The 17,912-nt window shown below is 38.7% G+C and overlaps 1 protein-coding gene and 1 long non-coding RNA gene across 2 annotated transcripts in view; both read left to right on the top strand.

Moving 5' to 3' along the window:
* Window positions 1-17,375, top strand: part of HACD1 (3-hydroxyacyl-CoA dehydratase 1) — a 28,536-nt gene extending 11,161 nt beyond the window's left edge. Inside the window, exons 2-7 of the mRNA XM_007526237.2 lie at window positions 1,972-2,089; window positions 2,559-2,577; window positions 2,655-2,743; window positions 6,003-6,124; window positions 15,160-15,338; window positions 17,204-17,375. Coding sequence (XP_007526299.1) covers window positions 1,972-2,089; window positions 2,559-2,577; window positions 2,655-2,743; window positions 6,003-6,124; window positions 15,160-15,338; window positions 17,204-17,286 — 610 coding nt within the window. The 3' untranslated portion in view covers window positions 17,287-17,375. The remainder of the gene's footprint in view (window positions 1-1,971; window positions 2,090-2,558; window positions 2,578-2,654; window positions 2,744-6,002; window positions 6,125-15,159; window positions 15,339-17,203) is intronic.
* Window positions 9,750-12,094, top strand: LOC132539018 (uncharacterized). The gene is made up of 2 exons (XR_009550329.1): window positions 9,750-11,165; window positions 11,482-12,094. It is a non-coding gene; the product is annotated as an uncharacterized LOC132539018 (long non-coding RNA).
* Window positions 17,376-17,912: the final 537 nt, after the last annotated feature.

Raw genomic sequence — 17,912 nt, 5'->3', positions numbered from 1 at the left:
TATTCTGTATCATTCTGTATATATCACTTCTCTGGTACAACTGTTTTTGCCTAGTGAAAATTATGAAAATACTAATGACTCATACTAAAGATTGCTAGCTATAATTTCACATAACTATGCTATATTTCTGTAAAAAGTATATATTTATACATAGATGATTTTTTTTATAAAACAAAAATATCAATAAGACCATAGGATAAGAGGGGTACAATTCCACACAATTCCCAGCACCAGAGTTCCATATCCCATCTCCTCTGTTAGAACCTTTATCCCTCTGGGAGTATGAACCCAGGATCATCTCATAGGGCGCAGAAGGCGGAAGGTCTGGTGTCTGTAATTGCTTCTCCACTGGGCATGGGCATTGACAGATCAATCCATACCCCCAGCCTGTTTCTTTCTTTCCCTAATGGGAAGTAGGGCTCTGGGGAGGTGGGGTTCCAGGAGACATTGGTGAGGTCTTCTGCCCAGAGAAGTCTAGTTGGCATCATGGTAGCATCTGCAGCTTTGTCTCTGAAAATCATTAAGATATAAAGCAGAACAAATTGCTTAATAGTCAAGAACCTAAAGGTAAGAGTATAGCAGATGAGATTTGGGGTCTACACTTTGGAAAAAAAGCTAGGAAGTCTGTTTTAGGTATATGCCAAGGGGCTCGTGACTTTACTAATTTTTGTCCGAGCCGACAGCTAACATGTCAGTGGACCAAAGGTATTATCTGGGGAGATGGTGTCAGAGTTGGATATAGGTAAATTTTTACCTTGGAAACTTTAATGTAATTATTAAATACTTTAAAATCTCATTTTTGACGCATTAACCTATCTTTTTCAGTCTGTTAGCTTATCTGAAAACAAGTATGAAAATAGATACTATCTGTATATAGTTGGTCTCAAATATGTTCATCTTTTTGAAAAGTCAGTATAAGAAAAATATAATTTCTGCCTGTGGGGATTTTTAAAATACAATAATGAGTTGCCAGCCAGATAGGTCACTTGGATAGTGTGCCTGCTTTTTCATTCACACAAGCCAGGTTCCAGTCTATCCCCTACCACACTGGGGGAAGTTTTAGTGCTATGTATGTTTCTCTCTCACTATGTCTCTAATTCTGCCTGCATATCCCCCCCTAAAATGGCTACAAGCAATCAAATACATATTAATATTGATATATCTGGGTACAATTATATTTTAGTTGTTCTATTTTTAGTATCAACAGATGTTGAACTGGCTTTTTTCTTTTTTGCCACCAAGGTCATCACTGAGACTCAGTGCCTGTACAGTTCCACTGTTCCTGCCAGCCTTTTTTTTTTTTTTCTTTTCCTGTCCTCTAGATTAGGGGTGAGGAGCCTTTTAATTTTTTCCCAAGGACTAGCTGGATATTTATAACATCATTTGTGGACCAGACACAATTATCAGTGAAAAGATTAGCTCTTAATGTTGCTATGGAAAAAGCTCCTGGTTTGTAGAAATTCTAGTCCGATGGAGCCAGACCAAATGATAATGACCCATGGACCTTTGCTCTGGATAGTGGGTGAAAGACAGACAGCAATAGGGAGAGAGACAGAGAAAAGAGAGCACTTCTCCACTACTTGTGAAGCTTCCCCACTGCAAGTGCTCCCATGTGGTGGCCCAGGGCATGAACTTGGGTCCTTACAGATGGTAATGTAAACACTCTACTGGATGAGCCACCTGCCAGTCTTTATTTAAAAAATATTATTTTCACTAGTGGCTTAATAATGTTTTATGACTTTCTACTTAATAAAAAAAAAAGTTGGCTAGGAGCAATGAAGCACTGGTGACAACAAACCAAATATATATGACAAATATACAGTAATGAACTGAGGATAACAAACATAGTAAATATAATACATAAAGCATAATAAATATATAATATGCATGTAATTAAATATTGTGACATTTCTTTTCAGGGAGGTCAGTGGCATTCACTTTGACAGAACTTTATATGTATCTTTTCTTTAGGTGGTTGGTTCTAGCTATTGCCATGGTACGTTTTTATATGGAAAAAGGAACTCACAAAGGTTTATATAAAAGTATTCAGAAGACACTTAAATTTTTTCAGACATTTGCTCTGCTTGAGGTAAGTACTCAAAGATGCAAGTTTTTTTTTTCCTGTTAACTGTAATATTTATTTGAAAAGTTATGGGTGCAGGATTGGGGAGGCATGGGAGATAGTACACTTGGTAGAATGAAAAGTTTCCTAAGTGTGAGTACCCAGGATCAAACTCCCCACCACTCCATGGAAATACCATTCAAAGGGGAAGCCTCACATGCAGTAAAACACTACCATGATGCCTCTCCTCTGTCATGCTCTATTAAAAAAAAAAAGTTGCTGGGAATGGTGAAATGGTACAGGTATGAAGTCCCAGCTAAAATGCTGGTGTTAGAAAAGTTGTATGTCAAACAAAATCAGTCCAATTTTTTGCTGATTACATGGCACCTGTAGATTTGTTTGATGCCATATTTGGCAGTGATTTGTTTTATGTTACATGCTACTGACTGGTGTTTTCTTTTTCTTTTCTTTCCTTTTTTTAAAAATTTGCTTACAGATAGCCCACTGTTTAATTGGTGAGTTTATAATTTCATTTTAATTTTTGGTATAAAAAGCCAGTGGAACAATGGTTGACTTGTTTTGTCTCTTTAAGGAATTGTCCCTACATCTGTGCTTGTGACTGGGGTCCAAGTGAGTTCTAGGATCTTCATGGTGTGGCTCGTCACTCACAGTATAAAACCAGTAAGTGACACAAACATGTCTTTGAGCCTTAAGGAAAGGTTTTTCATGAGTAGGAACATAAAATATTAAAACTTTTCTATTTTAGGAAACAGAACAATTGCACAGCAAAGGGTTGGGTCTTAATTAAAATGTGTTTATCCATTGTAGTGCTTTCCAGAATGAAAGTAGTTCATTCTAGTGCTTTGCAGAAGAATTTTGAGACATAAGTCAAGCCAGATGTTGACACTTTTTTTTTAAATTTTTTTAAATTTAATTTAATTTATTCCCTTTTGTTGCCCTTGTTGTTTTATTGTTGTAGTTATTATTGATGTCGTTGTTGTTGGATAGGACAGAGAGAAATGGAGAGAGGAGGGGAAGACAGAGGGGGAGAGAAAGACAGACACCTGCAGACCTGCTTCACCGCCTGTGAAGGGACCTGCCTGCAGGTGGGGAGCCGGGGGCTCGAACTGGGATCCTGACGCCGGTCCTTGAGCTTAGCACCACCTGTGCTTAACCCGCTGTGCTACAGCCCAACTCCCGACATTTTCTATCTATGACACACTTACCTGTGATTTTTCTCAATCTTTAAAATTAGTATTCATACCCTGTCAAATGATCAGTGAAATGTTTTATATGGGAGTTATGTATATCCTCTTTATGTGAGTTGAAGTTGTCAATATACACATTTTCCTCAATGCTTAGTAAAGACATAAGCAACAAACATTAAAAATGTATATATATGGAGTTGAGTGATAGCACAGTGGGTTAAGTGCACATGGCGCAAAGCACAAGGACCATCATAAGGATCCTGGTTCGAGCTCCCAGCTCTCCACCTGCAGGGGAGTCGCTTCACAAGCAATGAAGCAGGTCTGCAGGTGTCTCTCTTTCTCTCCCCCTCTCTGTCTTCCCCTCCTCTCTCTCCATTTCTCTCTGTCCTATCTAACAACAATGACATCAATAATAACTATAACAGTAAAACAACAAGGGCAATAAAAGGGAATAAATAAATATATTTTTAAAAGTAGATATATAGTTCTATAGACCTGAGCAAATGGAAATGACTAAATTTGGGCCATGGAGATATCTCAGCATTAGAGCACAGGACTTGCATATGACTTAGTGAAAAGAATCATTAAGGAACTTAGGAGAAATTAAGGGTTATTATTTACTTAGACCTGTACCTAGTTAATAATGTACACCATGCTAGACAAGCAAATATCAAGCTCCCATGTCTGGATGCTGGGTCTTTTGGGCCCATAACTGAGCACTCCACAGTTGGGCTCTTCTGACCTTCTGGAGAACCCTGTCCATGTGAGGACAGATTCTGGCCTCTTTCCCGCTCCCTAGATTCCTTACTTACCTTCTTTCTGCTTGGGAGGACACCTGACCTCTCCCCTCCATTTCCTTCTGGCATCCTGTTTCCTCAGGGACTGATGACTGACCTTCTGTTCTTTCTCTGCCCAGTACTTAAGTTCTGAATCTACTTGAATAGAATCTTTCACTCAGTTTACTTTATCCGACTGCTCCCTAACCAGTGACTGCACACCCTTGACTTTGTTTTAAATTGATTTAGTACTGGTTGATAGCAGTTCACAGTACAATGAAATTTCAGGGATAAAGCCTTTCATTTCTGTATGTGTATTAGACTCACTGTACCCATTGTTAAAGTTCTAGTGTCATTTCACCATCAGAAAGGCCTCATCTGCAGGGAGGCCTCAGGTCCTGGAGCATGATGACAAAAGGACCTACTGGGGGTTGAAGTGTTACGTGGGAAACAGAAATGTTAGCATGTACAGACTATTGTATTTTACTGTCGACTATAAACCATTAATCCCCTAGTAAAAAAATTAAATAATAATAATAAAAAAGACCTCATCTCCATGATATAATGGCATTGGAACTTTGGTAATGGGTGTGGTGAATCTGATGAATCCACACATGCACACAAACACACGCATGTGTGTGAAACTCTACTCCTAAAATCTTATATATTGAAATGGAGAAAAGGCCTAGAGCATGTATGGTACCGACCACTGGCCTCCCCTACTTAATTTTTTACTTTATATAATTAGAGATAGAAATGATAGTAGGAGAGGTACTACAATTCCTCCAGGTTGTGTTGGGTCTGAAATCCAGGGCCTCAATTTTAGTTTCATATCTGAAGATGAGAGTGAATTTTCTATGGGAAGGAATAAAGGAACACATTCTAGTTAGAATAGCATATATACAGGGAGTCGGGCGGTAGCGCAGCTGATTAAGCTCATGTGGACCAAAGCGCAAGGACCAGCCTAAGGATCCCGGTTCGAGCCCTCAACTCCCCACCTGCAGTGGACTCACTTCACAGGCAGTGAAGCAGGTCTGCAGGTTTCTCTCTTTCTCTCCCCCTCTCTGTCTTCCCCTCCTCTCTCCATTTCTCTGTCCTATCTAACAACAACAACATCAATAACAATAATAAATACAACAACAATGAAAAACAGCAAGGACAACAAAAGAGAAAATAAAAATAAAGAATAACATATATACAGATATATACACTCATAACACATTCTGAAAATAATACAAAGTCTAGTGTCACCAGAAGTGATGGGGACTCAAGTGTTTGTGAATGAAATTGCTTCTGAGCTCGAATTATAAAATCTTAACTATCATACTTAGGTGGTAGGATCAGAGGCTTTCCTTCTGGTAAGCTAGGGAGAACCCAGGAGGTGTTAGAGATCACAAGTTGGTTGTTCCCACCACTCCCACCCTGTTTACCTCTTTGCTTTCAAGCAAAAGCTACATCCATGAAGAGATTAGAAGGCGGAGAGTTTACTCAGGAGACTGTTACAGTAATCTGCATGAGACATGGTAAGACCTGAATGAAAGTAGTGGTATCAGGGCCAATGACAAGCGGGGAGACTCAGAACTTGTGCTATAGTAGGATGGGTATGATTTGATGCTCAACAGAAAGTGAGAGGGTCAGATTATTCCTGTGATGGTTTCAAAGGACTGGTGTGCTATGTGGTGGGAGTGAAAAAAGAGTGATAAATTAGTAGATATCTGGCCACTCTTGTGCCTAGGATGTATTGAAGTTGCAATGTGAATGAATGAATGAATGAATTAATGGAAAGTGACTGAATTTTGTAATGGTGACCACACCAAGTTTTCCACCTTGCCTCTATCTACCCTAACCTTCCAGTTGTAATCAGAGATACTGAGTAAAGAAGAAAATAAAGAATTCTTTTGTGGGAAAATCAGTTTGGAGTTAAACTGCACTGTGGGTTTCTCTGTCACTCTGCAGATCCAGAATGAGGAGAGTGTGGTGCTTTTTCTGATCTCGTGGACTGTGACAGAGATCACTCGCTATTCCTTCTACACATTCAGTCTTCTCGACCACTTGCCGTACTTCATTAAATGGGCCAGGTGGCGATGTCTTGCAGTTTAGTTTCTCACAGTGTGGTGGTACATGCATGTGTTTGTGTGCTAAGCTAACACCAGAGAATGGAAAATTTGTGTCTTCTCCCCAACTCCATGCCAGGATATTGTTGCTTTGAGTATAAGCTTACAATCTAAAAGCTTGATTTAATGATCAGAGGAAATTATGTTAATAATATTTTTAAAGTAAAATCAGTACAAAACAATTTATATTAATATCCTTAAATAATCTCTGAACTGGTCATTTCTCTTTGAAAGCAAAATATGCTCTTTTGGGATTGTATTAAAAAGCTGAACCCAAAAGCTGAATGGCATTTTTTTTCTGATTGACTTTAAATATGCACATGGCATTCATGATTTCTCACATCTCTTTTTCATGTGTGTTAAGTAGCAGAGAACAGCAATGCTGCCTTAAAGTCAAGCTGAATTTGAAATCGCATTATTTGTATTGTGGACAAAACTTTGTATTTTCAGGGGTCTAAATATATCTATATTAAAATAATCATGTTAATAAGTAGATGTTCTGCTTTTTTTTTTTTAAAGCTTGATATTTTACCATTATTCCGAAAAAAAAGTAGCTCTTTTGGAGAAACAAAAGCACAGGTTAACAGAGAAACATTCACTTCATTCTCTATGTTGTATTTGCAGTTATAATAATAGTAGCATACAGTGCAGATATCTGAGATGCAGGTCTGAGCCCAACAAAGTTTTGGGCTTCTCAGGACAGGAAACACTAAATCAAACACCTAGCAGGCAGGTGTGTGAAGTACCAGGTAAGAAATACAAGGGAGCAGTTAGGATAAGAGATACACATTCCACATATATACCTTCCATATACATGTACCACATATACAGGATAAGATGGTTCAACAAAATCTCTAGTATTAACATTTTTTTTAATGCAGGTACAGAATGTATTTTGTTTGTGTAAAACACCCAATATAGAAATATATCCAGTAAGCACAGAAGGTTCTTATTTGATCTACTCCCTCACCCAGGGGATTAAAAAAAAAAAATAAAAGAAGTTTGGAGTTTACCCACCCAGACTTTGTCATACTAACAAAAATGTGGACACGTAGATGTGAGTTTTAAAAAAATAGATACTATACACAGACAAAAAAAGAAGAGAAAAGCTATAGAGCTTTTCATTTTGTTAATTTTTTAATATTATCGTTTTAAAATTTTATTAGGTAGAGACAGCCAGTAATTGAGAGAGAAGGCGTGATATATATATAGAGAGAGACAGAGAGACACCTGCAATACTGCTTCACCACTTGCTTCGTTCTGCAGGTGGGGACCGGGAGTTCCAACCTAGTCCTTGCACATTATAACATGAACACTCAACCAGGTGTGCCACCACCCAGCCCTTTACACAGAGCTTTTTAAAATTTTAAAAAATATTTATTTCTTCCCTTTTGTTGTCCTTGTTCTTTATTGTGGTAGTTATTCTTATTGCCGTCGTTGTTGGATAGGACAAAGAGAAATGGTGAGAGGAGGGGAAGACAGAGAGGGAGAGAGAAAGATAGACACCTGCAGACCTGCTTCACCACTTTTGAAGCGACTTCTTTGCAGGTGGGGAGCCAGCGACTGGACCCAGGATCCTTAAGCTGTCTTTGCGTTTTGTGCCACATACATTTAACCTGCTGCACTACCACCCAACTCCCCAACACAGAGCTTTAAAAAAAATCATTTTATTAGGGGTATTAGTGTTTCACAGTGCAGTTGTTGACACATGGGTACAATTTACTTTTTTAAACTGTAGGTATAGGTACATTTAGACCTAACTTTTGTTGTTGTTAGTGATTTAATATTGATTTACAAATACCACACTGTTCTTACCACCAGAGTTCTGTGTGTCCTCATCCCCTCCATTAGAAACTGCAGCAGTGTGGTCCAGGAGGTGGTGCACTGGATAAAGCATTGGACTCTCAAACATGAGATCCTGAATTCCATCCCCGGCAGCACATGTACCAGAGTGATGTATGGTGTTCTCTCTCTCTCTCTCTCTCTTCCTATCCCTCCCATTGATAAATAAATAAAATATTAAAAAAGAAATAGATATGGGTTGACTTTATATTTCTCACTATATATTTTTTAATTATTTTTTTTTTCTACCATCCTGCCTTCAGTTCCTAAGTCACACCTACACTTATTACTACTTCTGGGCATCCTTCCTTTTTTCCTCTTCTCTGTCAAGTAAGAGAAACAGTATCTGGCTTCCTGTAGTGTTTTCCAGAATGGCCTTCCTTTCAGTGAAGGTATAAAAACAAGATTCCTGTGTGGTCTAGGAGGTGGCACAGTGGTAAAGCTTTGGACTCTCAAGCATGAGGTCCTGAGTTTGATCCCCGGTAGCACATGTGCCAGAGTGACATCTGGTTCTTTCTCTCTCCTCCTATCTTTCTCATAAATAAATAAAATCTTTTTAAAAAGAAAACAAAATAAGATTCCTGGTGATGGACACTTTTGGGACTTGGTGGGAATGGGATTCAGAGCATTCTGTAGATCCAACTTTTTAACCTTTGAAGTTACACAGAACTCCTTATGTGATTGGCCCAGTCTTATTGCTAGCACTTAAATTGTTTCCACTATCAAACACTGCTTGGAGATGTTTATAAATGATGCCATATCCGTATTTTTTCTCTGTCTTTAATATTTATGTTGACACATTCCTAACTTGTTTGGGTATAATCCTTAGGGAGTATCAGGTTTTTTTAGATCCTTATATATTAAAAGCTTAATGCTTTCATGTTTTTATGACTCCTACAATATACATGTGTTAAAATATCAGAATAATCCTTAAAGGGTGGGAAAAAGCCTTTTACTTCACTCCTGATCCCTCAACACAAAAGTAATCACTGTTAATTGTGATCTGTATTCTTTCAAGCTTTTTTATACCTCCAGATCTTTTTTTTATGTTTGTAGTTTCTCCATTGTGCAGAGAGTAAAATGCTTTGTAATGATACTGGAGTTGTTAGAAAAGTCATGTCACATTTTTGCATAGAAAAAAATATGCCATGACTTTTCCAACAACCTGATATTTTGAGTGTGTATTTTCTAAATTATATTTTACCTTAAGAAAGTTGCATTGCCATTTGTGTGTGTTTGGTTGATCTTATTCTGCATGTGCTTGAAAACTTAACTTTCAGTTTGGGCCTTTTGCAAAATTGGTGGCTTGAGCATGTCAAGACATTATTCCTAGGATGTTTATTCAAGATGTTTTGCATGATCTCTGATTTTCTGACCTCAAGTGCCTTTAAAATACTAACTGGGTCTGGGGAGACAGAAAAAATGGTTATGAAAAAAGATTTTCTTGCCTGGGGTGCCTAGATACAATTCCTGTGGTGTTCAGATTAAAAATAATAATAATAATTTTGGAGTCTGGCGGTAGCGCAGTGGGTTAAGCGCAGGTGCCACAAAGCGCAAGGACCGGCGTAAGGATCCCGGTTCGAGCCCCCGGCTCCCCACCTGCAGGGGAGTTGCTTCACAGGCAGTGAAGCAGATCTTCAGGTGTCTTTCTCTCCCCCTCTCTGTCTTCCCCTCCTCTCTCTCTCCATTTCTCTCTGTCCTATCCAACAACAAAGATATCAATAACAACAACAATAACTACAACAATAAAACAAGGGCAACAAAAGGAAATTAATTAATTAATTGTATTAATTAATTTTTATTTTATTTATTTATTAATTTTTTAATTTTTTTATTAATTTTTTATTTTGTGGATTTTATTTATTGAGAGGAGAGGGAGAGAACTAAAGCATTACTCTGACACCTGAGATGCCAGGGTTCAAACTGGGGGCCTCATACTTGAGAGTCTAATGCTATATTCACTGAACCACCTTCTGGGTCTCTATATAGGCTCTTTACATTTTCTCTCTCTTTTTTTTAAAATTTATTTTTTATTTAAGAAAGGATAAATTAACAAAACCATAGGGTAGAAAGGGGTACAACTCCACACAATTCCCACCACCCAATCTCCATATCCCATCCCCTCCCCTGATAGCTTTCCCATTCTCTATCCCTCTGGGAGCATGGACCCAAGGTTGTTGTGGGTTGCAGAAGGTGGAAGGTCTGGCTTCTGTAATTGCTTCCCCGCTGAACATGGACGTTGACTGGTCGGTCCATACTCCCAGTCTGCCTCTCTCTTTCCCTAGTAGGGTGGGTCTCTGGGGAAGTGGAGCTCCAGGACACATTGGTGGGGGTCTATATTTTCTCTTTCTTTCTCTTCCTTGCTTTCTTCCTTCCTTCCTTTCTTTCTGTCTCCGGGGTTATTGCTGGGGCTTGGTACTAGCACTACGAATCCACTGCTCCTAGAGGCTATTTTTTCCCCTTTTGTTGCCTTTGTTGTTTATCATTGTTGTTGCTATTATTATTGTTATTGCTGTTGTTGTTGGATAGGACAGAGAAATCGAGAGAGGAGGGGAAGACAGAGATGGAGAGAGAAAGACACACACCTGAAGACCTGCTTCACGGCTTGTGAAGCGACCCCCCCCCTGCAGGTGGGGAACCAGGGCTCTAACCGGGTGGGTACACCTGTCCTTGTGCTTTGTGCCATGAGCGCTTAACCCCCAGCCCTACCGTTGGGCCCCCAGGCTCTTTACATTTTCTATACTTATAAGATTGTAGAAGATATTGGTCTCTAATACTTTGCCTTTTGGAATGTATTTGCATGCCTAGACTTTTTGGAAAAGTTCAAAACTTTGTTACTGCATGTTCAGATTTATTGTTTAGAAGTCCCTTTCTATTTGTCTTACTGTGAAACTACATATTATAAAACCTTTCAACTTTGAAGTGCATATATTACAACATAATGCATCATGTCACTTAAGCATAGTCAAGAATAATTGTATTTCATGTCACAAATCTTAAAGACTAGATATCTACCTAGGTTGGCCAATACCATTAGATAAGCTAAAAATTGTTTTCATATTTATGTTCAAATGTTGAGGCTATTTAAGTAAAGCTTTGCTTTAGAAAAGGCTTCATATGATGTATTGGCTACTGTAATGGTTTGACTGCATTCTGACTTTATGTGTTAAAAGTGTTCCTAGAGGGAGTCGGGCTGTAGCACAGCGGGTTAAGCACAGGTGGCGCAAAGCACAAGGACCGGCATAAGGATCCCGGTTCGAACCCCGGCTCCCCACCTGCAGGGGAGTCACTTCACAGGCGGTGAAGCAGGTCTGCAGGTGTCTATCTTTCTCTCCTCCTCTCTGTCTTCCCCTCCTCTCTCCATTTCTCTCTGTCCTATCCAACAACGACAACAACAATAATAACTACAACAATAAAACAAGGGCAACAAAAGGGAATAAATAAATAAAATAAATATTTTTTAAAAAAAGAAAAAAAAGAAAAAAAAAGTGTTCCTAGAAAAGTCCACAGAATCAGTGATTATGCATTGCCATATTTTCATAGTTATTTTCATTTTTACATTAAAAACACCTTCCTTTCCAGAAGATGTTAGCTGACAAGTAGGAGTTATCAAGGAAGCATTATATCTGTTTCTGAATAGGTAAACCTCCCGCACTGCTCTTAAAGTTCAGAGTTGGTCACATACAGGCCTTAAAATGCAATCAAAGTCAAATAAATTCAGTAATTTATCCCCATAAAAATATTTCATTGAAGCTTCTCTAGGGGGTGTTTTTTTTTAACAGTACCCCTAAAAAATCAGCTGAACATTCCATAAAGTTAAGAAATAGGGAGCCAGGTGGTGGTGCAGTGGGTTAAGCGCACATGGCGCAACCTGTGTAAGGATCCTGGTTTGAGCCCCGGGCTCCCCACCTGCAGGAGATTTGCTTCACAGGTGGTTAAGCAGGTCTGCAGGCGTCTTACTCTTTCTCTCTCCTCTCTGTCTTCCCCTCCTTTCTCAGTTTCTTTCTGTCCTATCCAACAATGACAGCAATAACAAAAATGATGATAAAACAACAGGGGCAACAAAAGGGAAAAAAAAAAAAAATTTAAAAAGTAATTTTTAAAAAGTTAAGAAACAAATAAATTTGACTGCTTTGAAAAAGGATAAAAAGTGTTTAAGTTCTGTGATTTTTTTTTTTTTAAGTTGAGATCGGAAAAGATTCATTTTTACTTATATTTATTTTACCAGAGCACTGCTCAGCTCTGGTTTATGGTGGTGCCTGAGATTAAACTTAGAACCTCAGTGCCTCAGGCATGAGAGTCTGTTTGCTTAACCATTATGCTATCTCTCCCATCCAAGATTCATTTTTACTGTGTAGTAAATAATGACCCAAGAGCTGTGAGAAATCAGGAGTGTATCTAAGGCAAGAAGATGTAAACAGGGACAGTAAAGAATCATTCTTCCTTTGCCAGTGCATCTATTTTGGCAGACGATTCTATTCCTCTTCATCATCTTTTCTCCTGCTCTATCCTTGGCATTTAGTGATAAAGTGATTTTCAAGCTGCCGCCAAGCTTCTACTGTACTGATAAATTTGAGAATTTTACAAAACATATATATTTTTTACTTAGTTATTTTTTTCCCTGTCATTCTACTGCTTCCTGTGGAATCTTTATCTCTTTATTTAGGATCAAGGGTCAGAGTCAAAAAACAAGAGAGAGAGACACAAGAGAGATATCAAAGTACTGCTCCATTGCTTGTGAAACTCCCCTCCTGCATTACTCTGCCATGCAGGTACTCCCCTGTGGTGTCTTCTCAACCATAGCAAAGTGTACTTTATTGAGTGAACCACATCCCAGCCCCTACAAATATTTCTTAATGCCAGGAATATGATTAAACAACCATAGGATTAAATTCATATCTTTTTTCTTCAGTCAAAAACTACCTTAATTTTCTGTGATAACTGTTATGCAATGAGTGACTTGGACTTGCAGTTACCATGGGTCCTTGAGGCTCTTTTATTATAGAACAGGAGACATTTGCAAGTGTTTCCTTCACCATAGGTAGAAATGATGCCTGCCAGGAGTCAGGCAGTAGTGCAGTGGGTTAAGCACATGTGGTGCAAAGCGCAAAGACCGGAGTGAGGATCCGGGTTCAAGCCCCCGGCTCCCCACCTGCAGGGGAGTCACTTCACAAGCAGTGAAGCAGTTCTGCAGGTGTCTTTCTCTACCCCTCTCTGTCTTCCCCTCCTCTCTCCATTTCTCTCTGTCCTACCCAACAACAACGACATCAATAACAACAATGAAAAGGGCAACAAAAGGGAATAAATATTAAAAGAAAAAAATTAAAAAAAAAGAGAAATGATGCCTGGCCTTAATGTGACTAGGGATTTTGAGCAGAACCTTCTTAGCTCTCTTTAAGCAAATGAATTCTCCCTTTCATGTGGCGATGCAGGAAACAACTTGACTTATTTGTTCTGTTAAAAAAATCAGTTTTCTGCAATATATGCAGTTACTGATGTTTTGATAGTACCATCAGTTTTCTACAACAGTGAGTCTCTTTTAATTAGTAAACATATAGCTTCTCCCAAAAAATAACAACCCTAGCAATTTTAAGATTTAGTTGGAAAGTGAGGGTCATAACAACTGGCCTTTTATTTTATTATTTAACCCTTTTAGAATAGTGATTTAATATTGATTTACAATATTATGAGATAACAGGAATATAATTCCACACCTTTCCAACCACCAGAGTTCTGTGTCCCCATCCCCTCCATTGGAAACTGTTTGTTTCTCCCAAGGTCCAAGATATGGGTTGACCTATTATTTCTATTTTTTTAAATTTTTTATATTTATTTTCCCGTCTGTTGCCCTGTTGTTTTTTTGTTGTTGTAGTTATTATTGTTGTTGTTATTTATGTCATTGTTAGGACAGAGAAATGGAGAGCGGACTGGAAGACAGAGAGGGGGAGAGAAAGATAGACACCTGCAGACCTGCTTCACTGCCTGTGAAGTGACTCCCCTGCAGGTGGGGGGCCAGGGGCTTGAACTGGGATCCTTACAGCGGTCTTTGTGCTTTTCACCATGTGCGCTTAACCCGCTGCACTACCACCCAACTCCCGACTATTATTTCTTTAATGATCTATCTAATATACATATATTTGCCCATTTTTGCTATGATCTTGCCTTCTCTCCCGAGTCACTCCTACTACTGAGTGTCCTTCCATTTTCTCTCTCTCTTTCTTTTTTTCTTTCCCCCTCCTCTCTCCTCATGGAATTGGAGTTCAGAGCCCTCTGGTCATCTTCCCCTAACATTACCCCTCTGGGAGTATGGACCCAGGATCATTATGGGGTGCAGAAGATGGAAGTTCTGACTTCTGTAATTGGTTCTCCACTAGCCTTGGGTGTTGGCAGATTGATCTATACCCCTAGCTTGTCTCTATCTTTCCCTAATCAGGTAGGGCTCTAGAAAGGTGAGGTTCAGGGACATTGGTGAGGTCATTTGCCCAGGGAGTTCAGAATAGAATCATACATCTGGCCTATTTAACCACAACTACTAGGGCTAGACAGTGGCACACGTGGTTGAATGCACATGTTACTATGCACAAGGACCCAGGTTCAAGCCCCAAGTCCCCACCTGCAAGAGGGAAAGCTTTATGAGCAGTGAAGCAGAGTTGTGTCTCTATCTCCCCGTACCATTCAATTTCTCTTTCCTGTCAAATAATTACTTAATTAAAAATAAAGCAGCAATTGATCAACACAGCCATTTTCAGGGGGGAAAAGTCAGTTATTTCATTTGTCAAAGTAATCACTTTTATAATACTTTCTACCCTCTATATCAGTTACATATACTTTACAGTACTTACACTGTTTACATACATTAAAACACTGTGTATATAGATTTAAATGTATATGTTATTCCAGTGTTGGAAAATAAATCATCTTCTTACTAACAAGGTCTTATTGTTTAAGACAGATGCTGTCTTAAGGTAAGCGGTAATAGTCAAATGAATAAACAACTAAAATGGGAAAAAAATTAATCTTCTAAAGTACTATTATTGTAACTCTACATTCGGAAAAGAGACTTTGTAAGTTTAAGTGCTGCTTTGGTAAAAGAGCTATGATATAAAATCCAATAATTATCCTAGAAAAATAACTCTCTGAATTATTTCTTTCTCCAGATACAATTTTTTTATCATCTTGTATCCCATTGGAGTTGCTGGTGAACTTCTGACAATATACGCTGCTTTACCATACGTGAAGAAAACAGGAATGTTTTCAATAAGACTTCCAAATAAATACAATGTCTCTTTTGACTACTACTATTTTCTCCTCATAATCATGGCCTCATATATACCATGTAAGTATGTAGTAGTCTTCTGATTGACATAAGTTAATAAGAAAGTTTTGGGGAAGATAGCAGAATATGCTACTTTAATAAGCAAATGTCAAGACTTACAAACACATTAAAACCTCTCTTCAATCTCACATTCATTCTTAATTTGAAATAATTGAGTAAGTCAGTTATTGCTGGAGCTCGGTGCCTGCACTATGAATGCATTGTACCATCTTTTTTTCCCCATTGTTGTTTTTGCTGTTATTGTTGTTGTTGGATAGGACAGAGAGTGAAGGGAAGACAGAGAGGGGGAGAGGACCTGCTTCACCACTTGTGAAATGACCCCGCCCCCCCCTGCCCCCCCCCCCCCCCCCCCCGCAGTTGGGGAGCCGAAGGCTTGAATTGGAATCCTTGCTCTGGTTCTTGTGCTTTGCACTATGTGTGCTTAACCTGGTGTGCTACCGCTCAACCCCCAAAAGACATTTTCTTTTAAGAAAAAAGGTAAGTTAACATACATGTTCAAAATAATTAAAAAACAAGCTTAGCATGGTTTGCTTTTCTTTTTAAAGACAAACCATATGTTAGTAAACTATTTGTAAGCATTTAGAATTTCTCCTTTTTTAAAAATATTTAATTTATTTATTAATGAGAAAGATAGGAGGAGAGAAAGAAAGAACCAGACGTCACTCTGGTACATGTGCTGCCAGGGATTGAACTCAGGGCCTCATGCCTGAGAGTCCAATGCCTTATCCACTGTGCTATCTCCTTGACCACTAGAACTTTTTTCTAAATAGAAATATTTTACCCAGGAACATTTCAGGTCAATTGCATCTATTTATTAAGCATAAACTTGGATAATTATCTAGGAGTACATTCCCCCCTTCCTTATTTGTGGTGTTCCATATACTTGAAAATAATGAAGCTACTTTCTTAAAATCTTGTATAATTCTTCACTGATAATCATCATTAGTTATTTCTCATCCAATAGTTGCAATACATTGGTGTTACTTTATTAATTTAAATAGTAACAGTGTTATTTTGGTTCAAAATTTGATAGACACTTGCAGGAAATTGTAAGCCAAGCAAAAAAGAAGGAGAGAGACAGAAGGACCAGAACACTGCTTACCTCTGGCTTATAGTGGTGCTAGGAGTTGAACCTGGGATCTCAGAGCTTCCAGCATGAAGCTGGAATTACAATTTGCATAACCATTATGCTGTCTTCTAAGGGATATATATTATATATGTATATACTTTTCTTTTAAAGTAATTGAAGATTATCATGTAAGGGGTGGGGTAAATAAATAAATAAAAATCTAAACTCTACATTGACATGACGTAAAATATATTTTACTTAAAGGAGGTCTTCACAGTTTCTCAAAGGTCAGAGAGATGTTCTTCTTTTTAATTACCAAAGTACTGATCTTCTTTGGTTTATAGTGGTGCTAGGGATTGAACCTGAGACACCAGAGACTCAGGCACTAAAGTTTTTTGTGGGGCCAGGTGGTGGCGCACCTGATTAAACGCTCACTTTACAGTGTACAAGGACTGGGGTTCAAGCCCCTAGTTCCCACCCACAGGGGGAATGTTTCATGAGTGATGAAGCAGGGCTGCAGGTGTCTCTTTGTTTCTCTCCCTCTCCATATCCCCTTCCCTTCTCAATTTCTCTCTGTCTTTATTTAATAATAAATAAAAGTATAAAAATAAAGTCTCTTTGCATAACCATGATGCTGTCTCCCTGTCCTCCACCCATATCAGACTTTGCCCCAGAGCCAGTTCAGGAGGGCTGAGGGACTCAGTACTTATCAAAGTCTGCCACATGTGACAGTTTTAAAATACAAATAATCTAAAATAATCATTTAATTTTTCTTTGTTTTCTTTTTTCTATTAAGTGTTTCCACAACTCTATTTTCATATGTTACGTCAGAGAAGAAAGGTGCTTCATGGAGAGGTGATTGTAGAAAAGGATGATTGAATGATCTCTCCAAACAAGGTGCTTTTTCCGGAATAACCAGGATTACTTGAGTCCAAGTTTTACTAAAAAGAATAAACAGCTTTATGAAATATTATGGGTTGAATTATTTCTTAAAACCTAAATTGAAAGAGTGCCGGGCGATGGCACAAAGCACAAGGACCCATGCAAGGATCCCAGTTTGATCCCCGGGCTCCCCACCTGCAGGGGTTCCCTTCTCAAGCAGCAAAGCAGGTCTGCAGGTGTCTTATCTTTCTCTCTCCCTCTGTATCTCCCCTCCTCAATTTCTCCCTGTCCTATTAAAAAAAAAAAAAAAAAAAACAAGGCCTCCAGGAGCAGTGGATTGGTGGTGCAGGCACCGAGCCCCAGGGATAACCCTGGAGGCAGTAAATACACAAATCAAACAAAACAAAACAAAAGTGATATTTTTCAACCTTTGCCTTCATGGTGCACCAAGTGCATTTTCTGCAAGAACAATGCAAATGTTAATTATATACTCCTGAGTATTTAGTCCTTATTAAGAAAATGCATGGGGAGTAGAGCAGCAGGTGACTCACAATTTACCAAGTGCAAGAATCCAGATCTCAGCGCCAGGTCACCACATGGGAACTTTACAACGGCAAGGAGGT

Source organism: Erinaceus europaeus, chromosome 6 (assembly GCF_950295315.1).
Source record: "Erinaceus europaeus chromosome 6, mEriEur2.1, whole genome shotgun sequence".
Classification (NCBI taxonomy): domain Eukaryota; kingdom Metazoa; phylum Chordata; class Mammalia; order Eulipotyphla; family Erinaceidae; genus Erinaceus; species Erinaceus europaeus.
The sequence above is the reverse complement of the archived record's forward strand: the minus strand, read 5'-3'. Positions and strand labels throughout refer to the sequence as shown.